This window comes from Rhinoderma darwinii, chromosome 2 (assembly GCF_050947455.1).
Source record: "Rhinoderma darwinii isolate aRhiDar2 chromosome 2, aRhiDar2.hap1, whole genome shotgun sequence".
Lineage (NCBI taxonomy): Eukaryota > Metazoa > Chordata > Amphibia > Anura > Rhinodermatidae > Rhinoderma > Rhinoderma darwinii.
In genome coordinates, this window is record NC_134688.1 from 426588160 (window position 1) to 426614194 (window position 26035).

At 41.3% G+C, this 26035-nt stretch overlaps 1 protein-coding gene across 6 annotated transcripts in view; it reads left to right on the plus strand.

The window, feature by feature from the left end:
- Positions 1–26035, plus strand: part of SSH2 (slingshot protein phosphatase 2) — a 209363-nt gene that overhangs the window by 176815 nt on the left and 6513 nt on the right. For 3 of the 6 annotated variants that reach the window (XM_075854338.1, XM_075854341.1, XM_075854337.1), the window contains 8 exons: positions 7728–7849; positions 15067–15135; positions 15893–15958; positions 16063–16257; positions 17125–17218; positions 17644–17772; positions 22045–22091; positions 23072–23218. In XM_075854338.1, coding sequence (XP_075710453.1) covers positions 7728–7849; positions 15067–15135; positions 15893–15958; positions 16063–16257; positions 17125–17218; positions 17644–17772; positions 22045–22091; positions 23072–23218 — 869 coding nt within the window. The remainder of the gene's footprint in view (positions 1–7727; positions 7850–15066; positions 15136–15892; positions 15959–16062; positions 16258–17124; positions 17219–17643; positions 17773–22044; positions 22092–23071; positions 23219–26035) is intronic. The other 3 variants (XM_075854340.1, XM_075854342.1, XM_075854339.1) reach the window with 1 other exon arrangement.

The window sequence follows — 26035 nt, forward strand, 5'->3', positions numbered from 1 at the left end:
AAAAATCATTCAGAAGCTCTTATGGTGTATAGAAACTTTTTCTTGGCGTTCCACACCAACTGGGATATTTCTGTTGTCTTTTTGTACCTAAATTGTTTTTAGGAGAAACCAATTGGCAAAATGTAAAGGAGGTTCTTCACCTACAACTGGTTAAATAATTATTAAGAGTTGGTTGTTCAAGTGTAGAAATGGTGTTTCAATGGAAAACTATACTCTTACACTTTTTTTACAATACTTTGCCTATCTGTTTTCTTAATTTCTGACATCCACAGCTGTTTTCACAATTCTGCCGATTTGGTCTTACCAGAGCAGTGCATTATGGGGGCTCAGATGACCCCTCCAAAGGTAGTTAAGAACTTGCAGCTCTCTGCCGTAGCGCATATATGAATTTTCAGTGTAAGACCATCCATAGCAGCTATGGTTCGGCCGATGTGCGGCTGCACTGCTGCGGCATGCGGTTTTATCCGGAATGGTTTCTTAATCCTGGTTTATGTTCATGCTGTTTTGCGGGTAAAACTGTGCAGACCTTAATAAGCATTGCAAAACTGACGATTCACAATGAAACCGCATGCTGCTGCAGTTTTTGGCTGCAAACCGGCCGAACTGCAGCAGTTATGGGTGGCCTTACATTTTATATATTCTCTACTGCAGGGAGCTGCAAGTTCTCTACTAACTGTGGAAGTGTCATCTGAGCCTCCATAATGCCCACTGGACTGCTTTCCTTGTATTTAGCTGCTCCGTTAAATCACATGTCTGACAGCAGAGTGGAGCCAAAGCTCTGTCTGTTTCCAATGGCAACCAGCAGAAAGCAGCTATGGGTGTAAAGAGACAACCAAGTCCTCTGTACCGTTCCTTCTCCACTAAATTAGATCCAGCTCAGCTCTAAGTTGTGAATATGGAATCAGCCCAATAATAACGGAGCTCTGAATGTAGAGAGTACGTCTTCTGATTGATGTGAAGTTCTGGTTACTGCTGTTCGTTAGACAATTGCTTTCCATGTTGCTAGGCATGGTAATTAGACTAAACCCTCTAATACATATAATTTTCTGTTCTACATTTACCCAGACTGGTCACGTCAAGTAGGACTTGCACACACACTATGCAATCTTTCCCGCTGGGGGCATATTCTTTACCGCTCACCCAATTAGTGTCTGCTCTAGTCGTATAGTCATCTAATGACTGTGGATTTCCAGGAATTTATTTTCTTTCTCCTCCACTCATCTTGTTGCTTGCCAATAGGACCAGCTGCAGGCACTTTTATCAGGGACAGATTGTAATACACCGCATACGTGTCTTAAGTGTTTATATTTCTTTTTAATGCAGATCTGGATTATAGCGATACTTTTTAAAAAATAATTTTTTATTTTATTTTTTGTACTTGGACCCCCACCGATGGTCAAAACAAGGGGGCTCTGATCACTGTCTGAATTAATAGGAATTACATAAACCTACAATAGCTCTTACTCGATGGAGAGTGACTTGTAATTTATTGCTTTAGATTTACTGTTCATGCTTGAATTGGTCATGGTGGTGACCGCTTAAGATTAAGGTGCACCTGGCTAGCTCACTCATCTGCCATATTGACTATAAAGCAATAATCTTTTGTTCAATGTGGCCATACACGACCGCTGGGGGCCTGGTCTTCAATCTTTCCAATAATGAAAAGTTTCATAGTTCTGTTACTTCTGTATTTAGATCACTAGTTGTCTGTTTTTTTTCTGTGTTTTTTTTGGGGGTTTGCTGGATTACTATATTAGATCAGCCCACCTTCAGAGTATGTGAAGGTTTTTGTTTTTTCCTTAACCCCTTCCCGCTCCTTGACGTACTATTACGTCATGGCAGCTGTATCGTTCGCGCTCCATGCCGTAATAGTACGTCTCGGGAGTAACGGCCGTTTCGGCCGTCCTCCCGACACATACAGGAGCTGTGACGCTGCTGTCTTGTTCAGCAGCTGTCACAGCTCCTACAGCGGGGACCGATCGCTGTGTCCCCGCTGATTAACCCCTTAAAAGCCGCGTTCTATAGAGATCGCGGCTTTTTAGGGGTTAAGCTGCCATCGCCGGCCTGCTACGCGATAGCGGCCGGCGATGGTGACTATGGCAACCGGACACCAAACAATGGCGTCCGGCGATGCCATAGACGGAAGCCTAGTGGGTCCTGACAACGTCAGGACCCACTATGCTTGCTGTCAGTGAGTAGCTGACAGTTCTAATACACTGCACTACGCATGTAGTGCAGTGTATTAGAATAGCGATCAGGGCCTCCTGCCCTCATGTCCCCTAGTGGGACAAAGTAATAAAGTAAAAAAAAAGTTAAAAAAAGTTGTGTAAAAATAAGAAAATAAAAGATTTAAAAGTATTAAAAGTAAAAATCCCCCTTTTTCCCTTATCAGTCCTTTATTATTAATAAAAATATATAAAAAAACAAATAAACTATACATAATTGGTATCGCCGCGTCCGTAACGGCCTGAACTACAAAATTATTTCATTATTTATCCCGCACGGTGAACGCCGTAAAAAAAAAAAATAATAAACCGAACCACAATCACAATTCTTTGGTCACTTCACCTCCCAAAAAATGGAATAAAAAGAGATCAAAAAGTCGCATGTACCTAAAAATGGTACTGATCGAAACTACAGTTCGTTACGCAAAAAATAAGTCCTCGCACGGCTTTATTGATTGAAAAATAAAAACTTTATGGCTCTTAGAATAAGGTAACACAAAAAGTGAATGATTGTTTACAAAACGTATTTTATTGTGCAAACGCCATAAGACATAAAAAAAAACTATAAACATCTGGTATCGCCGTAATCGTATCGCCACGCAGAATAAAGTGAATATATCATTTATAGCGCACGGTGAACGCTGTAAAAAAAAACGAAAAAAAAAACAATCGTACAATTGCTGTTTTTTAGTCACCACGCCACCTAAAAATAGAATAAAAACTGATCAAAAAGCCGCATACACCCCAAGAAAACTACAATGGATTCCTCAAGGGGTCTAGTTTCCAAATTGGGGTCACTTTTGGGGGGTTCCCAATGTTTTGGCACCACAAGACCTCTTCAAACCGGACATGGTGCCTAATAAAAAAGATGCTTCAAAATCCACTAGGTGCTCCTTTGCTTCGGAGGCCGATGCTTCAGTCCATTACCGCACGAGGGCCACATGTGGGATATTTCTCAAAACTGCAGAATCTGGGCAATAAGTATTAAGTTGCGTTTCTCTGATAAATCCTTTTGTGTTATAAAAAAAATGGTATAAAGAGGATTTTCTGACAAAAAAAATAATGTAAATTTCACCTCTACTTTGCTCTAAATTCCCGTGAAACACCTAAAGGGTTCATAAACTTTCTACATGCTGTTGTGAATACTTTGAGGGGTCTAGTTTCTAAAATGGGGTGTTTGATAGGGGTTTCTAATATATGGGCCCCTCAAAGCAACTTCAGAACTGAACTGGAACCTAAAAAAATAAATAAATGAGGCAATACTTCGCTTCTTACATTATACTGATAATGAGCCGTGCCCACCCCGAGATGACCCCAGTTTTGACCGTTTGTATAAACGGAGACCCCTATTAGACCGTTCCAGTGCCCGGTTTTCCCAAGCATACACCCCTGAGAAGTGTATTTCTATTGATGAGTCCCTGGTACATTTTAAAGGGAGGGTTCAATTCCGCGAGTACCTGCCGGGTAAGAGGGCAAGGTATGGCGTGAAGATGTATAAGCTGTGAGAGTGCATCAGGGTATACCTACAGGTTTAGGATATATGAAGGAAAGGCCACCCCCAAACCAGACTGCATCCTGGACTACAATAGGTACATGGGAGGGATGGACTTGTAAGATCAAGCCCTGAAGCCCTACAGCGCCATGCGGTGTGGTATAAGAAGCTGGCCGGGCACATCATACAGATGGCATTGTACAATGCGTACATGCTACGTCGATGTGCAGGCCAGACGGGAACTTTCCTGGAATTTCAAGAGGTGATTATCAAGAACCTAATCTTTAGGGACCAAGAAGGGGGGGGCACCCAGTACTTCTGGAAGCGAGCCCACACGCATCGTACCAGGGCAACACTTTCCAGGAGAAGTTCCCCAAACTGGCAAGAAGGGAAAAAGTCAAAAGAGGTGCAAAGTCTGCTATAAGAGGGGGTAAGGGAGGACACAATATATCAATGTGACACGTGTCCCGAATAACCAGAGCTCTGTATGAAAGTGTTTTAAAATTTATCATACATCCCTTGGTTTATAATTTACCCCAATTTTACTTACCCTGATGCACTCCACACAGCTTATCCCCCCTCGTCTTTCCCCTCTGATCCCTGCTGTGTGTCCAGGCAGCTGATAACAGCCACATGTAGGGTATTGCCATACCCGGGAGAACCCACATTACAGTTTATGGGGTGTAGGTCTCCGGTCAAAATGGCCACTACACCTCTAGATGAATGCCTTAAGGGTGTAGTTTTTAAAACGGGGTCACTTCTTGGGGGTTTCAACTGTTCTGGTACCTCAGGGGCTTCTGCATACATGACTTCGCACTAGAAAATCCCCAGTAGGCCAAATGGTGGTCCTTTCCTTCTGAGCCCTCCCATGGGCCCAAATGGCAGTTTATCACAACAAATGGGGTATTGCGGCCCTCAGAACAAATTGCGCAACAGAATGGGGTATTTTGTTTCTTGTGAAAATAAGAAATTTTCAGCCAAAACTACATATTATTTGAAAAAAATAATTTTGTTTTCATTCCCAGCCCAATTCAAATAAGTTCTGTGAAAAAACTATGGGGTCAAAATGGTCACAACACCCATAAATGAATTCCTTGAGGGGTGTAGTTTCCAAAATGGGGTCATTTGTGGTTGGTTTCTATTGCTTTGATACCTCTGGGGCTCTGCAAATGCGACATGGCACCCGAAAACTAATCCAGCAAAATCTGGACTCCAAAGAACACACAGCGCTCCTTTCCTTCTGAGCCCTCCCATGGGCCCAAACGGCAGTTTATCACCACAAATGGGGTATTGCCGCACTCAGGACAAATTGGGCAACAGAATGGAGTATTTTATTTCTTGTGAAAATAAGAATTTTTGAGCTAAAATGACATATTATTGGAAAAAATATATTTTTTTTTAATTCCCAGCCCAATTCAAATTAGTTCTGTGAAGAAACTATGGAGTCTAAATGGTCACATTACCCATAAATGAATTCCTTGAGGGGTGTAGTTTCCAAAATGGGGTCACTTCTGGTGGGTTTCCATTGCTTTGATACCTCTGGGGCTCTGCAAATGCGACATGGCACCCGAAAACCAAACCAGCAAAATCTGTACTCCAAAGAACACACAGCGCTCCTTCCCTTCTGAGGCCTCCCATGGGCCCAAACGGCAGTTTATTGCCACAAATGGGGTATTGATGCACTCAGGAGAAATTGGGCAACAAAATTGAGTATTTTGTTCCCTGTGAAAATAAGAAATTTTGGTAAAAAATTACATCTTATTGAAAAAAATGTCATTTTTTTAATGTCACAGCCCAATTGAAATAGGTGCTGTGAAAAAACTGTGTGGTCAAAATGCTAACAACAACCATAAATGAATTCCTTGAGGGGTGTAGTTTCCAAAATGGGGTCACTTTTGGTGGGTTTCCATTGCTTTGATACCTCTGAGGCTCTGCAAATGCGACATGGCACCCGAAAACCAATCCAACAAAATCTGGACTCCAACAAACATATAGCGCTCCTTTCCTTCTGAGCCCTCCCATGGGCCCAAACGGCAGTTTATCACCACAAATGGGGTATTGCCACACTAAGGACAAATTGGGCAACAAAATGGGGTATTTTGTTCCTTGTGAAAATAAGAAATTTTGATCACAAATGACATTTTATTTGAAAAAATGACATTTTTTTCATTTCAGAGCCCAATTCAAATACGTGCTGTGAAAAAACTGTGCGGTCAAAATGGTAACAACAACCCTAAATGAATTCCTTGAGGGGTGTAGTTTCCAAAATGGGGTCACTATTGGGGGATTCCTACTGTTTTGACACCTCAACACCTCTTCAAACCTGGCATGCTGCCTAAAATATATTCTAATAAAAAAGGGGCCTCAAAATGCACTAGGTGCTTCTTTGCTTCTAGGGCTTGTGTTTTAGTCCACGAGCGCAGTAGGGCCACATGTGGGACATTTCTAAAAACTGCAGAATCTGGAGAATACATATTTAGTAGTGTTTCTCTGGTAAAACCTTCTGTGTTACAGAAAAAAAAATGAATAAAATTGAAATTCAGCAAGAAAAATGAAATTTGCAAATTTCACCTCCACTTTGCTTTAATTCCTGTGAAATGCCTGAAGGGTTAAAAAACTTTCTAACTGCTGTTTTGAATACTTTGAGGGGTCTAGTTTTTAAAATGGGGTGTTTTATCAGGGTTTCTAATACATAGGCCCCACAAAGCCACTTCAGAACTCAAGAGGTACCTTAAAAAAAAGGCTTTTGAAATTTTCTTAAAAATATGAGAAATTGCTGTTTATGTTCTAAGCCTTGTAACGTCCAAGAAAAATAAAAGAATGTTCAAAAAACGATGCCAATCTAAAGTAGACATATGGGAAATGTGAACTAGTAACTATTTTGGGTGGTATAACCGTCTGTTTTACAAGCAGATGCATTTAAATTCAGAAAAATGCAATTTTTTCAACATTTTCTCTACATTTTGCAATTTTTCACCAATAAACACTGAATATATCGACCAAATTTTACCACGAACATGAAGCCCAATGTGTCACGAGAAAACAATCTCAGAATCGCTTGGGTAGGTTTAAGCATTCCGACGTTATTACCACATAAAGTGAAATATGTCAGATTTGAAAAATGGGCTCTGAGCCTTAAGGCCAAAACTAGGCTGCGTCCTTAAGGGGTTAATCATCATTCTCGGTTCAGACCTTGATGGATCAGTATAGTTCTCCTGATTTGTGTGATTTTTTTGCTTGTGAGGCAAGACAGACACCTTCTTGGAATCACATGCACACAGTGTGCTGTTCCCTGAAGACTTGGCACGGCTCAGACTTGTGTTCTTGCAGAGTCAGCCCTGACTGGGCACTCAGCTGACGTCTTGCACAGAATTTGAGAATACAATAGACGGTAATCCCTGCGGTGTCTGTTGGCTGTGCAGATGTCCTCCTTAGTATGGCACATGACGCTGTACAGGAAGCGCTTTCCTCCTGAGGACGGCGTACATCTGAGCGCTATGCAGCAGGCACTGTGTAAATCCTGATATGAAACCATATCTAATGCTCAACAGCATTCACTCTGCCATATAATTTGCTTTGTTCAGGGATTTTGTCACCGCAGCAAACAATAAAAAAAAAAAAATTCACTGAAAGTAATCAATGAAGGTTCCTATTGAATGACCCAAAGCAGAGCGGAATAATATAGAAAGTTTATTAGAAAACCCTAGCACCACCTATGTGGCTAAAATATTTGATAGTTCCTCTTGGCAGTGTGTGTATATGGCGTAATATTGTTTGGAGCAGTAGAGGTGGTGTCATCTTTTGTGATGAAAGGAGAACATCAGCTTCTATCCTTGTGAAAAACTTTCTACTTCAGTCCACCTGTCATCTTCTCATTGCAAACACTGATCTTGTATTCAGGGAATTTGAAATGCAGGTTGGTTTCCATTTGTTGGGTTTACTTGCTGTGTTGTTATTATTGCACATGTTTTATATCATGAGTACTAATCTATTGATCTGTTTTATTATAGGCCGTAAAATTAGAAAGCACCTACCAGAACCGTACACGTTACATGGTTGTCGTATCAACAAACGGAAGGCAAGACACAGAGGAGAGCATTGTGCTGGGGATCGATTTTGCATGTAATGACAGGTACATAATGACCGTGATAACGGCAGAGGAAAACAGACTTCATTATTAATTATCAGTTAAGAAAAATGGTCATTAGAATGACTTTAAACCTGTTTGGGAAATCCCAGCTAGTGACATTATAAAAATCATCCATACGCATGAAATTACGATCACTGACCACTATTTCTCCCGACTCCACCATAAACATGCACGCACAGCTCGGCCAAGCGTGCATGTTTATTTCAATGGGGAGAGGCAGCAGCATATAGCTACTGCAGGGACAATCCAGCATGCTGATCACTCTTTACCCCATCCCTCTTTATCCCAAAATCTGCTGCCAGAGGAGTGTTAGGAGGCCTCAATTCACATTAGATCTTCCGCCAATCACACCAAAACTGGCAGTTTCGGTAAACCTTTATCTTATGGTTATGACCAGCTTAATATCTAAAGTTCTCAGATATCTGCCATCAGGGTGAAGTAACGTTCTGACAGATTGGATTTTACCTCTCTCATCCAATTGTTTCACCCGTAGATAGATGGTGCCACAGTTGTCTCCCATTCGCTTATTGCTACCCACCTTTGTGTGCTCAGCAGAGCCAAGAACTGTCCCTGTAATTAATCTCAGCACTTGATGGAATAGCCTTATCTTGGAAAAATGTATTTGTATCCGTGTCACTGTCCTTTAGGAAGCCATGTAACATGACTTCCCAGAATGTTCTTCCCTTTGTGGTACCACTCAAGTTTTACGCTTAAAGAGGCTCTGTCACCAGATTTTGCAACCCCTATCTCCTATTGCAGCAGATCGGCGCTGCAATGTAGATTACAGTAACGTTTTGTTTTTTAAAAAACAGAGCATTTTTGGCCAAGTTATGACCATTTTTATATTTATGCAAATGAGGCTTGCAAAAGTCCAAGTGGGCGTGTATTATGTGCGTACATCGGGGCGTTTTTACTTCTTTTAATAGCTGGGCTTTGTGAATAGAAGTGTATGATGCTGACTAATCAGCATCATCCACTTCTCTTCACAACGCCCAGCTTCTGGCAGTGCACAGACACACAGCGTGTTCTCCAGAGATCACGCTGTGACGTCACTTACTTCCTGCCGCAGGTCCTGCATCGTGTCGGACGAGTGAGGACACATCGGCACCAGAGGCTACATTTGATTCTGCAGCAGCATCGGCGTTTTCAGGTAAGTCGATGTAGCTACTTACCTGCAAACGCCGATGCTGCTGCAGAATCAACTGTAGCCTCTGGTGCCGATGTGTCCTCGCTCGTCCGACACGATGCAGGACCTGGGGCAGGAAGTGAGTGACGTCACAGCGTGATCTCTCGAGAACATGCTGTGTGTCTGTGCACTGCCAGAAGCTGGGCGTTGTGAAGAGAAGTGGATGATGCTGATTCGTCAGCATCATACACTTCTATTCACAACGCCCAGCTAGTAAAACAAGTAAAAACGCCCAGATGTACATACACAATACACGCCCAGTTGTACTTTTACTTTAAACACGCCCAGTTGTACTTTAGAAAGCCACATTTGCATAAATCTAAAAATGGTCATAACTTGGCCAAAAATGCTCGTTTTAAAAAAAACAAAAACGTTACTCTTATCTCCATTGCAGCGCCGATCTGCTGCAATAGGAGATAGGGGTTGCAAAATCTGGTGACAGAGCCTCTTTAAAGAGGATCTGCCACCTCTCCTGACAAGTCTTTTGTAGTAAATACTTTGTTTTCCTGGTTAAATAACCATTCTGGAGCATAATTTCTTAGAAATCTGTGTTGTCGTTCCTCTGTTATTCCTCCTAGAAATGTATGAATAAATCGACAACTGGGTGTTATTCCTCTTGTCAAAGGGGCATGTTCCTATAGTCTAACTCTGTCAGCACTGATTAGACAATGTCAGTCTGTATAGGGACACACCCCCAATTGGTAACTCTATCGTAAATGTATTCATAAATTTCTGGGAAGAATAACAGAGGAACAGCACCACGTAGAGTTAGAAGAAAAGTTGCTCCAGAATTGTTAATTTATGGCGTCTACAATTATTTACTAAAACTGACATGTCAGGAGAGGTGACAGGTCCTCTTTAAATGCTTCTGTTTGCTCTCCCCTATTTCTTGAATGTAGCGGGCCTTGTCCCCCCTTTATGATTTCCCATTTTCTCTGGCAGCTGGAGACTCCCCACCTCTCATCCATGTTTCTAGCCAACAGTTAGTGGTAAAAGCAAAGAACTGCTATGCCAAGAATCTCAAGTGTAATGTTATCCATAACCTTGTAGTCTGGTTACTATGGAAAATATTTCACTGCTTGTTTTGAAACTCCACCTGCGCATGGTGTAATATCTGCTCCTCTTCTGACACGAGACCGGCATGTGATTTTTAGTCCCTAATGGCTTCTCAGAGAAGACTTTTTTTATTTTTGTTATCCTGTTCCTAAAGTATTGATGGGTTTCTCTGCTCTCATGTAACAAAAAGTTTAACAACAAATGACTGTTAGCCAACAGGATAGGAATGGACTCAGAAGTAGCATGCGTGTGTAGATAGATACTTTTGGGGACAGTCTCCGTCAAGGGTTTGCACTCCTGCTCCTCTATAGTAGTAAATCCGTTTCTATCAGCAGATTAGTAGAAAGTCTTGGTACTAAATTATTCTTGCTTTGCACGCTGGAAGTAAGGAACTTTATTTCAGAGAACAGTCATGTGACGTGATGTGGTTTCAAAGTAAAATATGACAGGATGAGTCGCCCCTTTTATAGATACCTAATGGTGATGTGACTAAAGATGCTGTTTGTCCCTTTCTCTTACTTGGGCCGACCTAAATACTTTTGACATGCAGTAACACTATTTCCTGTACTTTTTAAAATGCATACACCCCCCCCCCCCCCCCCCTCAGTGGGGACAGAGGGCACATACACAAGCATTTATCACTGCCCAAACCACACAGAAAAAGGCACCAGAACAGACTGTGCATAGTCAGATCACTGCGTAACTACTTTACAAATTTAGGTACCCATATGCGTTCTGAAGAAGGGCGAAGGAGACACACCCGGTAAAAATTCTTCAAATCTTAAATGTATTGCGACTTCTTTACTCTGCCACATCTCCACCTGCTCTCCTATGTCTGGTTTCTAATGTTATTGCCAGTGAGTTCTGATCTCTGTGGTCACTTATATATGCTGATCTAGAAGTTATTGTTCTTTATGGGTCTAAGACTTCATTTACATGGGACAATTTTGCAAACCACCGACGAACGATTTGTGGTTTGTTAAAAAGGAGCTGGCAGCTCTCCTGACGAGTTTTAAACAAATTATTGTATTCTCCATGACATAACAATTCTGGAGCATCTTTTCTTAAAACTCTGCGTTGTGCAATTCCTCTGTTGTTCCTCTTGAAGATGCAGGAATTGACAACTGGATGTTACCATTCCCCTTGTCAATAAGATGTCTCTACTCTCTCTCAGCACAGATTGGACAGTCAGACTTGCCTCTTTTACAAGGGGAATGGTTAACCGGAGAGCTGACCTGTCCTCTTTAACCAGTTCAGGACCGGGCTATTTTGAGCCTTCAGGACCAGACACCGTTTAGCCCTTTTTAGCACTCGTTCGTTAAATGGCTATAACTTTTTTTTATTTGTTGGGCTAGCGACGTGATTTTTTTTTTTCTGTTGACAATGCCAGTTTCTTTTTTTTATCGTTTTTATACACATCCTTTTTGCTATTTTAGAATTTTTATTCTTAAAGTTTGAAAATAATAGTAAAAAAATAAGCTTTTTTACGTTTCCGCAATTTTTTTTTTTGGTAATAACATAGTTTTACCCTAAAATAGACCTTTTATTTGTGATCGTCATTGTCTACCGTAAATTTTAATATATTACATGTCTATTAGGGTAATTGGGTCAGCGCTAGAGTTACAAAAATGATTGGCGGGGGGAACGTTTTTTGGGGTGGGTATTTTATGTGTATTGATAATTTTTTTTGCACTTTACGTTACTTTTTTATTACTATGGTCTGTCCCTCAAAGGTCAAAAAAGACCTTTGGGAACTATATATATATTTCTTTTACACCTTTACATCTTTTCCACTGTAACTGGAGCTGCACAGCAGCCCCAGTTACAGGGGAAATCAGCAGTCTGTCAGTAACGGCACCCGGCGATCATGTGACCAGTCACATGAATACCGGGAGCAATAGAGACAGCGGCGCGGCCGCTGCCTCTGTTCCTATACATAGCGTTCATCGCTTCTATCTTCTCCTCAGGGACCCCGGCAGTCACTGACAGCCGGAGACCCGACATTCAGCTGCCCGATCGCGCGGGCAGCAAGTTAAAACCCGAGCCGTAAAAAGTCTATGGCTCGGGTTTTAAGGACCCTGACCGCTGGCCGTAAAAACACAGCCAGCAGTCGGGAACCAGTTAAATAGTTCAGAAAATATAATGGCCACTTTCCATCAGAACAATTATTGGGCAAATTTGCACTCCCTTGCCGGCAGGGCTATAATTGCGAAATTAGAAGCCATGACGTAATAAGTTTTGCTATTATCGACGCATACCGTATGCATACACAATAAATTTAGAGCCGCAATAATTTTGTCGTTTTATCTTTTTGTGCATTTACCCTGGGCAGTTGTCCTGTTCTTGGAGATCTTACATTTCTTCTGAATCTTTGCTTTGCTCATTATGTAGTAGTCCACTTAAGGTAGACAAGCTGTTCTTCACTCTTATCCAGTTTTTCAGGTAGCATGGTTCCACAACTTGACAAGTGTAGATTTGACTTTGAAAACATGAGAAGTTTTAAATAACTTAACAAGTCTGTTGTTTTTAAAGTCCATTTTTGTGTCAGATTTTTTTCTTCCTGCTCTGTATAGTGGCTACACGAGAAATAAAATGACTAATCAAGGGTTCACTTTAAAGAGGCTCTGTCACCAGATTTTGCAACCCCTATCTGCTATTGCAGCAGATAGGCGCTGCAATGTAGATTACAGTAACGGTTTTATTTTTAAAAAACAAGCATTTTTGGCCAAGTTATGACCATTTTCGTATTTATGCAAATGAGGCTTGCAAAAGTACAACTGGGCGTGTTGAAAAGTAAAAGTACAACTGGGCGTGTATTATGTGCGTACATCGGGGCGTTTTCAATACTTTTACTAGCTGGGCATTCTGATGAGAAGTATCATCCTCTTCTCTTCAGAACGCCCAGCTTCTGGCAGTGCAGATCTGTGACGTCACTCACAGGTCCTGCATCGTGTCGGCACCAGAGGCTACAGATGATTCTGCAGCAGCATCAGCGTTTGCAGGTAAGTCGATGTAGCTACTTACCTGCAAATGCTGATGCTGCTGCAGAATCAACTGTAGCCTCTGTCGCCTGGTGCCGATGTGGCCGACACGATGCAGGACCTGTGAGTGACGTCACAGATCTGCACTGCCAGAAGCTGGGCGTTGTGAAGAGAAGTGGATGATAATTCTCATCAGAACGCCCAGCTAGTAAAAGTAGTAAAAACGCCCCGATGTACGCACATAATACACGCCCAGTTGTATTTTTACTTTTCAACACGCCCACTTGGACTTTTGCAAGCCTCATTTGCATAAATACAAAAATGGTCATAACTTGGCCAAAAATGCTCGTTTTTTAAAAATAAAAACGTTACTCTTATCTACATTTACAATCTACATCTACAATAGCAGATAGGGGTTGCAAAATCTGGTGACAGAGCCTCTTTAAGCTCCATTCACAAGGAGCTATCATTGGTAATGTATGGGTACGAACGACCATTACTACAATTGTTCGTCCCCATGCATTTGCATCATGTCAACAGCACCTCAACCTGTTTGACAGGGAGATGTTTTGCCGACTAGCGACCGTTTTTTGGGTCACATAACAGATGCGATCAGCTGATCAAGGAGCTGACCTTTGCCATGTTTACACAGGGAAACGATTGGGAACGAGTGTTCGTACGAACACTCGTTCACATGATCATTGGCCCATGTAAAAGGGCGTTTACATAAAGGTTTAAAGAGGTATTTCGGTTACAACAAGTTACCCCCTCTCCGTAGGATCTTGCTGATCGGTGGGTGTCTGACAGCTGGGACCACCACCATTTACGAGAATGGGTGTCCCGTACCTCCACTTGAACGGAGCAGCAGGCCGCTTGTGCACATTCATTCATGCTCCATTCATTCTCTATGGCGGTGCCGTAAATATCCATACTCTGCTATCTCCGGCAATCTCCTAGAGAATGAATGGAGCGTCGGCGCGCATGAGCGACCTGTCGCTCCATTCAAAGGGGAGGGGGGTATGGGACCTCCGCTCTCGTAATCCGTGTGGGTTCCAGCTGTCGTACACCCACCGATCAGCAATTTCCCCCCTATCCTACAGATATGGGGTAACTTGTTGTAACTGGAATACCCCTTTAATGACTACAACACACCTCAATGGTCCAAGTTGTGACGGTGTTTGCAAAGTGGTGTTCACGCTGAAGAGCTAGAGGTTTAAAAAGTCAAGGAAGCAAAAATCATTTACTTCACCTTGGGATGGTTCATTGAGGCCTGATCCTATTAATAGGGTACACCTTGGACATTGAAGCATAGATGATGTCTATTATGTGTGGTGACAGTTTCGCAGTAGAGAGCCGCATATAGAAGCCAGGCTGTTTTTAGATCAACAGGTCAAGTTTCGTGGGCTTACAAGCCTCAATATTTATGACAAGTTTCTGAGTAGGTTGCTAGGTTTCCTTAATCAGTTCCTACTAAAAATATCCCTCACACCATGAGATGCCATGTTTTTTTTTCCATGTACTCATCACATTCACAGTACAGACGACTTGAGTAAATGACTTCTTCAGGTCTTCAAGACACGTGTCACTTTGAAAGCTCTATTTGAGACTATCAGTATTTAGTTAAATCTGTGTAGACAGCCCACTGACCTGTAAACAATCACTCTTTATGAATTATAGGCCACCATGGCAAGAGGTGTACCAATTGTCTGCTGTTTTCATCCTGACAATTCATTAGGGACAAAAGAAACCAGCGAGGCATGATGTACAAGAGCAATAGACTGTATTTCACATTATCAAACCTTTTAGTCTTCTAAAACCACAATAGCTAAACCCTCAATCATTCAAGGGCCATCAGACCTTAAATATTGGTTTATATACAAGTTGTTACTAATATATAATGTGTATAATTTATTTGGTTTGTCATTGTGCATAGCATTTAACCTGTTTCCTTCTTGTTTGTTTTTTTTGTATTTTAGCAGTTCTTGTACCATGGGCCTAGTTCTTCCTTTGTGGAGTGACACCCTTATACACCTGGATGGAGATGGGTGAGCTTTAAATTATTCTATTAAAATGTACCTTATATGTGGAGGAGAAATCAATATAAGCATTGTGCCCCCATTGCATTAGTACAGAGAGCCTATCCTCTGTTCCTTTTCACAGTTCTATAGGTCCAATCCCATACTGACCAACATTTGAACGCAAAGTTACAGGACATTTTGGGCCCACCTCCATTCTGCCTAAAAGTCACAAGAAATGCCCTCTGTAATGAAAACTCTTACAGTCACTGCCTCTTTCGTGGTCCAGTTTTTGAAAGTCCCAGTAAAATCAGGGCTGTTTTATATATGGCTCCTGTTCACCTGGCTTCTGAACATTTTAGCTTTTTGATGTTTTTTCCATCTGCTTTCTGGACTTGTGTCCGATCTTAGCATGGCTGAAACATTTCGGTCCTGTTCAAGCTATATACTGCTCAGTGACTGTAAGGCCGGGTTCACACATCACATAAATATTATGCTGTTAAACCAGCCTAGAAGTCTGCAAAGAAATCCACATATATTACATGCAAATTTCATTGTAGATTTTTGTGTTCATTTAGAATTGGATTTGACGCATTGGAATGGCTGAAATCCGTGATGAAAATCTGCAGAATTACCACAGCATGTCTTGTATCTGCTGTGATTTTTTTTTTGTGTGTTTTATGTTCTAAGTGAATTGGGTTTTAAAAAAAAAATTAAAATTAAAAAAAATGCTTGCTTTGCTATTATGTGATCTATTTTACCAGTATTTTTTCCACTTGTTTACTAGGGGGTTCAGTGTATCCACAGATAACAGGATTCACGTATTTAAGCCAGTGTCAGTTCAAGCCATGTGGTAAGTATTGAGTCTCTTCGTTACTTTTAGGTCACAAATTTTAATTACATTTACTTTTACCTCTCGAAATATCCATTGAAATTAATAAAACACTTCTTCTCTAGGTCTGCACTGCAAAGCTTGCACAAAGCCTGCGAGGTAGCTCGTGCCAACAATTACTACCCAGGCAGCCTTTTCTTAACATGGGTTAGTTACTATGAGAGTCATATCAACTCTGACCAGACTTCGGTCAATGAATGGAATGCTATGCAGGATGTTCAGTCCCATCGCTCTGATTCACCTGTCCTCTTCACCGATGTGTAAGTTGCAGCACCTTTTGTAGCTTTAAGGCTCTAGCTACATGGTGAATCTGGCTGCAACACAGGTCGCACGGCTAAAGATCGTCGCAAGGAATGAAAGTGAATGTACTCTCTTTGTGACCTACAAGTTACCGCGACTCAACATTCGCAAGGCCCGCTGGACTTGTGACACTGGTGTCGTGGCAACTTGCGGGTTGCAAAGCAACCACATTAACTTACTGTGATGTATGTAGTACGACAGTAATATTTGGACGCATGGCCTGTGTCTCCGCCAAAGTCGCCATGTAGCACTAGCCTATAAGGGCATGACCTTCTATGTGTTCAATTGATATTCATATATCTGTATCATATTTACTAGGGTCAGTCACTGATACCACTGGTTCCTATACGTGGTTTTTTATGGATATACAAACTAAAATGGGTGTTTCCTTTGTTAGTGCGCAGCAGGTGCGGCTTAAATAATAAATGGTGTGCTGCATTGTCCAATCGTTACATGAGTAAATCACCTCGCTGTAGTGGACACTTGTTTTATCCTTTGTAGAGATGCTCTGCAGCAGCATCACAAGTGATTACTTGGGCTATTTTTGCTGCGTGTGATAAAGCCTCAGGAATCAAGGTTAATGGAATTCAAGTAGCGATTAAGTACTTTGCAGAACCATAAATGGACTGAGACTATATAGCTACTGAATAGGTGGGGGAGACATGACCCATGGTGTAGCAGCCATGAGAACATCACTGGCTGCTCTCTGAATGATGGCACTTTGATATAACATGGGGAATGTTCACCTCGCAGGACTCCAGCACCTGTCCCCGTGATAGCTTGGCATGTAACACAGTGAATTAAGTGCTGTCACTTTTCTTTAACAGCCCGACGGAGCGAGAACGCACAGAACGTTTGATTAAAATTAAATTAAGAGAAATCATGATGCAGAAGGACCTGGAAAACATCACATCCAAAGAGGTGAGGAAATATCATAGTCGACAGATTTTCATCTGGTCACCGGTCTTGAAGTGTGATATTGTATCAATAAATGTATTCATTGCTTGTATTTAGAGGGTGTTTCTAGCTGTTGTATGGTCACTGGGATCTGTTTATATGACCCCTATAAGATTAGCTGTTTATCATGCTGAAAGCCCCACCCCTGTGCTCTGATTGACAGCTGCAGCAGTCTCCTGGTTGGCCGCTTGAGCAGTTCCTCAGAGCATAGAAAATGCCCTTCCCCTCCCCTATATCACCTTGTCAACAGTTTTGTGGCCTCAAAATTGCTGACCGGTTCCCTTTTAAGGTCAATAATTTGTAAGTAGGCTCTTATTATATAAATATTAGTTTAATCCAACCCTCATCTATTGATACTGATTTGATCAATATGTGATCCTACTTTGTAGATCCGGACAGAACTGGAAATGCAGATGGTGTGTAACCTGAGAGAATTCAAAGAGTTCATTGACAATGAGATGATTGTCATCTTGGGACAGATGGATAGCCCCACCGAAATCTTTGACCACGTGTATCTGGTAAGAGTTCTGTTTTGCTATCTCTCTATTAATACCTGCTCCTTCATCCTGGCTCTGCCTGTGCTTCCTTATCTTCATGTATGTCCAGGCACACAACATTTGCGTCATCAGAAATTTGTTCAATGTCGACCACAAGGCGTTCCTGTAAATAATGTTTAATTCATAAATTATATGAACTTCCCTAATGTGACATTTAATAAAATTGACACATTTTCTGCTTTTGAGGAAGTGGTTTCAATGTGTAATATCGATTTGCTGCATCTTGGCAACGCTTTTATGGACGACGGTTTCCACATTAACCTCCCTAACACTGAGGTTGTGTAAATCTGCACTTTGGGCAATGTCCACTAAGCATCATGGTAGAAGGATTTAGTAACTGGGTAGTGATCTTCCCATATCCATGCGTCCGTTTAGGAACAGCAGAGTTGGACAACAAAAACCCAACCTGTGGGGGATCTATTTTCCCCCCAGGAAATGGACACTTAAAGGGGATGTCCAGTTTTTTCTTTTCTACAGACTGGCATCCTAGGGAAAATTGATAAACCAGCGGTAACCCACCGGCATCGGTGATCAGTATATTTATGGATAAAATGTCATGTGACATCGTAATGGGTCCACCTTGCCTATCAGCTCTCGGAGTTCTTTTGTCATTTGTGACTATTAAAAGAAACCATTTCCAGCCAACTGTGAACTTTTCTAGCAAGTGTATAGGGTTACGGAGTTCCTCATCAGTTTGTGATGTAAGGCAGGAAGCAGCTTGCCCCATGTGTAAGCTCCCTCCCATCAACATATATTACAGCATTATATCATTCTAGATCTGCAGTAAATAACATATATATTTTTTGGTAGTTTTTCGGCGTAGCTCTATTTTCACCACTGGAGGCAGAGGACATAGTGCCGACTGTGCTTCTCCTTCTCTTTGAAAGAATGAATCCCTGTGGCTTATTTTATCACATCAAGAGAGCAGGAAACAGCAACAGCGTTTAGAAGCTGAGTGGGGTTAATGCCAGATGACCGGCAGGCTCTCTGGGGATGTTAAACTATTTACACTGCAAGGACACTGATCTTCTGCTCTGGTAACAGGAGGATAGTGAACTGCAGTGGAATCAGCAGGCTTTGTTTTACAAGCAAGACTATCTTCAAAGCTGGGTCTATGGGGGTAAGAAGGATTCTTGGCAGCCTCCCTTATTCCCTGTAGGGAGAATGGATCCCGAAACACAATGAAATCTTTCCAGGGACCACTGCCAAGATATAAACAGTACCTTGGGGAAGAAGTGCTCATGAAACAAAGATGAGCGGAAGTCCTGACATCAGCAAATATGCAATGACTGTACATTATCCTAAAACATGAGGCCGGCGTCAGGTGACTATTAGCATGGCAACATCACATGGATGCTTTACACGTTTTTGTTCCTTTATAAATTTACATTAAATGGGTTGTCCATTATTGAGTGTTTTTTTTGTTTTTTTTTCTAAACATTGCAGCCGTTTCTCAGCCCATATACAAGACTCCCAATACTCCACCTTCTATCTGTACAATTGTACAGCTCCCGATAATACAATTCTAAACTTGATTTATTATGGCCAATACTATAATAAAAAAAACTTCCATTTCAGACAACCCCTTTAATTTTATAGGTATGAGGGCTTGTCATCAATATCATGTATGTAAGACCATCCTCTACCTCTCATGTGCCCAGATTTATAGTAGATCCCGAGAGGTCAGAGAAAGTCCAGCATGTGCTTTAGATTATTGTAAGTCATACCTGACCCCATGGACTCTTGGAAGTCTTCCATCACTAGTCCTTATCACTTTGCTGTATCATGGTTATCAGGGACTGGACTTCTATAGCACCGGATGACGTGTGTATTGGTGAGGTTTTGATGTTCTGTCCGATACTCGAGTTTATGTGAATAGTTCTGAGTTAGAGGGACTAAACCTAAAGTAAAAGCTTACAAATGTAATTCTTGGAAGATCTCAGAACTGTAGAGATATTAAATAAAGTAGTGATCATGGGGAGAGACCGTTTTCTGGACTTCTATTTACGCTGAGTTTATGGTACATATAGAAACTGAAAAATGTTATTATGGTGTTTTAAGCAACTTTGTAATTGATTTTTTATAAAAATTTGTATTTACTTTTTCAGACACCGCTTCTAAGCACCCTGGATACATAGAAGCTGTATCTTGTGCTCAATTCCATCAGCTCAGCGGGACTGACTGCTTTGGTGACTGGGCAGGATCCAGCTGTTATCAATCACATCTAAGTTCAGAACTTAGATGTTATCGATAACACGTAGATCCTGTGTGTTAGGGACCCGCTGTCACCGAAGCAGTCAGTCCTACTGAGTTGATGGATTCGGGTTTGAGCGCAAGATACGGCTTCTATGTATCCATAGAAGTGGATACTTAGAAGCTGTATCTGAAAAAGTAAAAACAAATGTTAGATACAGACAACAATAGATTGCATTCAGTTGCACAGCAAATGCAGATAAAATAAACTAGAAGACATTAGAACTTTGGGTGTAGGTCGGCCAGTCCACATTGGCATATTATCCTGCCAGGAATTTCATGTCTATGTTTGCTTTGGGGGACACCTATAGTTTATCAAGCAGTCGCTCCCACTTGTTCCATAGAATTACTATGGACATTCAAACAAACATGCAAAAAGACTCTTTAAAGAGACTGTGTCACTAGTTTAGTAACGGACAATCTCCTAGCTAATCTAATAGGCGCCGTCACACTGATGACGCTAGTGAAAATTAATTGTTTTAAGTTATGAGCGTTTTGCTAAATATGCAAATGAGCCTATACTAGACAAGTGGGTGTCGGCACCAGCGATTCTCCTGAGGTGGAGCCTCCTCACAGCCTCTGACGCTGTCCTATCAGCATGAAGCTGCTTCACACAGTGTGAGAGACTGAGGCTGGAGGGAAGGGGGATCACTTCAAATAGCCATATCTCCGGCTGTGGACCACTTAAAACAGTGGTGACCTATGAAAGATGAGATTCTAATCTTCTGACACTAGGATCGCATTTCTAGCTGTGAAACAACCTGAGGTACCACCAGTTGAATACACAGTCAGGAATGGAAGCTGTAAACTACATGATCAATCTATATTGCTGGGCAGTGAAGGGGAGAAGCTGTATGACGAGGACAGCGTCATACAGAAAACATTACACCGCCCTGAGAGAAAAGAAAGAGTCCCCTCCCATTTGTCAAGTATAGACAAATTATCAGCATCATAGATTAGTTAGGAGATAGGGAATTAATTAACTGACAGATCCTCATTAACTGTTGCACAAAATGTTTAATTACAGACATAATTTTTTTTCTATGGTCAACTTTGCAGTTTAGTGTCACTTTAAGTCTACAGGATTTTGCATGTTTGGCACCAGGATGCAGCTGTGTTCAGCCTTTGTCCCTGCACATGCATCCTGGTGCTTGTTGTGCTGTCCCCGGGGCCGGCTCTGAAAACTGCTTCTTATAACTCCCGTGAGATCAGTAAAATCGTAACCTTCAGTGGAGGATGTACCTGGTTTGACAGGTTGTTCCTCTCCTGGGTAGGGATTTTCAGATGGATCCAATTACGGCATGGATGATGAAGTCATTTGTTTGCCTTCATGGTATGTTTCTGTGCATTATTCCTGCCTTACCAGAGCTTTGTGGAGCAGATATGAACTTTACATTTTAACCCTTTCTTGTATAGCCAATGACATTCTGTCCTTTAGGGTAAGTTCACACAGAGTTTTTTGACACTTTTTTTTTTTAGACGCAGAAACCGCGCAAAAAAACTTCAGAAAATGCCTCCCATTGATTTCAATGGGAGGCCGAGGCGGGTTTTTCCCGCAAGTGGAAAAAATGTTTTGCGGGAAAAAGAAGCGATATGCCCTATCTTTGGGCGTTTACGTCTCTGACCTCCTATTGACATCAATGGGAGGTAGAGAAAGCGTACTTCGCTGCGTTTTTTGTCCGCGGCGCTCAACTGCTGCGGGCAAAAAAATGCAACGAAAAACGGCGTGCAGGCAGAGCAAAATCTGCCTCAAAATTCCAAACGGAATCCAGCCTTATACTATAGATTAACAGTAGGCAGATTGTTATACTTCCCCTTATTTTACATGAGGAGTTTGGCAGCTGTTTTTCTTTTTCATTTGTCAGTTTTTAGGAATTGATGATACAAAATAATTGGAGTGAGATTATTGGAGTGTTTGGAGTCCTTGCTTTGTAAAAGTAACTGCTTTAATAGTAACTGAATTGGTGTTTATTTTTACAGGGCTCAGAATGGAACGCCTCCAATCTGGAAGATTTGCAGAACAGAGGGTAAGGAGATTAAATGTGTAATTTAATAGAAGGATTCGGACATGTGCATGGATACTGATAAATATGTACCTGGATACAGGTGAATAAATAGAAGAATGCGGAACAGGCATATAAGACTGGTCTATAAAATATATATGTATGTGTGTGTGTATATATATTATGTATGTATATTCATGACCCTTACACACTTCTCAGGCTTAAAGAGGCTCTGTCACCAGATTATACGTGCCCTATCCCCTACATAATCTGATCGGCGCTGTAATGTAGATAATAGCAGTGGTTTTTATTTTGAAAAACGATCATTTTTTAGCAAGTTATGAGCTATTTTAGATTGTGTGTGTGTGTATACAGATTTTTCACTTTGTTATGATTCTGTACATAGTTGTAGAATATGCTGTTTTTGCAGACTGGTTTGGCAGCAGGGATATTTTTAAAGTCATTATTGTATCGGCACTGAGCCATGCGCGGGTGGTGTCTAAACCTTTACTCTACATTTTCTGAAATCAAGGGAAAGTTATAGGAATAGCCGAGCGCCATATTTGGCTGCCCTATAGAAAGTGAATGGAGAAGTGTCCGAGCATGTGCACTCCCGCACCATCCACATAGGGCACTCCGGGACCCCCGTTCTCTGGATGGGTGTGGGTCCTAGTTGTTGATCCCCCCCCCCCCACCAATCCGACATTTATCACCTAAACTGTGGAAAGGTTATAAATGATCATAATGACATAAACCTTTTAAGTGTTGTGAACCGTTTGCTTTCAGAGAACCTTTATACAGTTACGCAGTTGGATGTAGCGTTGTTTTTAAAAACATGGAAAGTTGGGCAGTCTAGTGAAGTGAACCCTTAACCTCCTAGTATCCTTTCACTTTCATGGCAAGATCTGCACTAAGTCTGTGTCAGCTTTTGGGATCTACAAAATGTGTTTTTGATTTTACAAGTTCAACACATTAATTACTTTGCCCTTCTTCTCTTGCTACAGGGTCAGATACATTTTGAACGTCACACGGGAGATTGATAACTTTTTCCCTGGTGTCTTTGAATATCATAATATTAGAGTATATGATGAGGAAGGCACGGACCTGCTGGCGTTTTGGAATGATACATACAAATTCATCTCTAAAGCAAAGTGAGTACATTGTCTATGTAGTAGTATTGACTCTTGTGATTTTGCATCCAACAACCACATGCCATAACCTTTTAACAATAATTTTGTGTTCTATTTCCTGATGAAAAAGTGGAGGGGGGTACAATATTCCACTGTTACTTTAGAAAAGATTTGGTTAAGACTGTTCACATTCGCATCATCGGATATATTTATAACGGGGGAAAAAAACGACACTGGCGGATGACCAACAGACCTCATTGACTTTTAATGGGTTCTGTCACTTTTGACATTGCTATTCTTTCCATCAAAAGTAGTGGAACTCCGTAGGACTAGGAATGTCACGATACCAGAATTTGGACTTAGATACCAATACTTCATTTAGTATTGCGATTTTGATACCAAAACGATACTTTGCCAACTGTAATAAAAAAAATGTGATGATGAATTTTGAAAATGCCTCACATTAATAGTAATTAACCCCATTATGTTTCTCCATCATGGGTTAATGTGTAAGGTACATGATGGGGTTAATTACTATTAATGTGAGGCACATGGAGGTTAAATTCATCACACCTTGTGCCTCACAATAATAAGTGAAAGAAAGCAGTTTTTATTTTATTTTTTTACTTCGTACACATCATAAATGATGCAAAAAAATTGTTGTGAAGGTTATTAAGCCCCGCTAATACCCAATATGTGTATATTTTATGTATTGAGACTTATTTTAATGTTTATTGTAAAAAAAGGTGTATGTGTATTTTTTTTAAATTTAACATTACTTTGTTTTTACTTTTGTTTTTAAACTTTAATGTACTGGCATATATCAGATATATGCCAGTACATTAGCCGGTGTACTGATAGTACACAGGCAGTTGTTAGGACATTCCTAAGTGTGTCCTAACAGGAAAAATGGTAGGACAGCCCTGGGGTCCTTCAATGGACCTTGGGCTCTCTGCCCATATATGGCATGTCCCTCAATCGCGTCACAGGGATTCCCTGTGATGCGATCCAAGGCCCCCCTTCTCACATCCTAATGAATGCTGCAGTCAGCTTTGATTGCAGCATTCAGGGGAATAACTGCGGAGATGAGAGGTTTCGCTGATCTCCGCCGTTATAGAACGGAGCTGTGGCTGTGTAATACAACCATTGCCCCGCTCCTGACATTAACGGGATTGTCCGAGATTTAATGACTTTGTGTTAATGCTTGTAATTTATAAATGTAAATACATTTGTAATATACTTACACTACCGTTCAAAAGTTTGGGGTCACCCAGACAATTTTGTGTTTTCCATGAAAACTCACACTTCTATTTATCAAATGAGTTGCAAAATGACTAGAAAATATAGTCAAGACATTGACAAAGTTAGAAATAATGATTTTTATTTGAAATAATAATTTTCTCCTTCAAACTTTGCTTTCGTCAAAGAATGCTCCATTTGCAGCAATTACAGCATTGCAGACCTTTGGCATTCTAGCTGTTAATTTGCTGAGGTAATTGGGAGAAATTTCACCCCATGCTTACAGAAGCCGCTCCCACAAGTTGGATTGGCTTGATGGGCACTTCTTGCGTACCATACGGTCAAGCTGCTCCCACAACGGCTCTATGGGGTTGAGATCTGGTGACTGCGCTGGCCACTCCATTACAGATAGAATACCAGCTGCCTGCTTCTTCCCTAAATAGTTCTTGCATAATTTGGAGGTGTGCATTGGGTCATTGTCCTGTTGTAGGAAGAAATTGGCTCCAATCAAGCGCTGTCCACAGGGTATGGCATGGCGTTGCAAAATGGAGTGATAGCCTTCCTTATTCAAAATCCCTTTTACCTTGTACAAATCTCCCACTTTACCAGCACCAAAGCAACCCCAGACCATCACCGTTGTAGGAAATCTTCAGTTTCTTGGCAATTTCTCGCATGGAATCGCCTTCATTTCTAAGAACAAGAATAGACTGTCGAGTTTCACATGAAAGCTCACTTTTTCTAGCCATTTTGAGAGTTTAATCGAACCCACAAATGTAATGCTCCAGATTCTCAACTAGCCCAAAGGAAGGTCAGTTTTATAGCTCCTCTAAACAGCAAAACTGTTTACAGCGGTGCTAACATAATTACACAAGGGTTTTCAAGTGTTTTCTAATCATCCATTAGCCTTCTAACACCGTTAGCAAACACAATGTACCATTAGAACACTGGAGTGATGGTTGCTGGAAATGGGCCTCTATACACCTATGTAGATATTGCATTAAAAACCAGACGTTTGCAGCTAGAATAGTCATTTAGCACATTAACAATGTATAGAGTGTATTTCTGATTAATTTAATGTTATCGTCATTGAAAAAAACTGCTTTTGTTTCAAAAATAAGGACATTTCTAAGTGACCCTAAACTTTTGAACGGTAGTGCACATTTTCCAAAGTGGTCCCGTTTCCAGATCCTGCCTTGGGGTACTTGACTGGTGACGTCACTCTCTGCTCTGGCTCTGCCGCTTTGTTGATCTTGAATTCTTTGCCGGGTATACGACACGTCACTTGTGACGTGCCGTGTATGGGCAGTTCTGCTTCACAGCCCGTAACGCGCATGTGCTGTCACTGCTGTTCTCGCGGTCCCTGCAGTTCTCAAGATAGCAGGGGCCGCGCTTGCGCGTTACAACAGAACAAGCCGACATGTCGTATACCCGGAAAATAATTCAAGATCAACAAAGCGGCCAGAGCAGAGAGTGACGTCACCCGTCAAGTACCCCACGGCAGGATCTGGAAACGGGGCCACTTTGGAAAATGTAAGTATATTACAAATGTATTTACATTTATAAATTACAAGCATTAACACAAAGTAATTAAATCTCGGA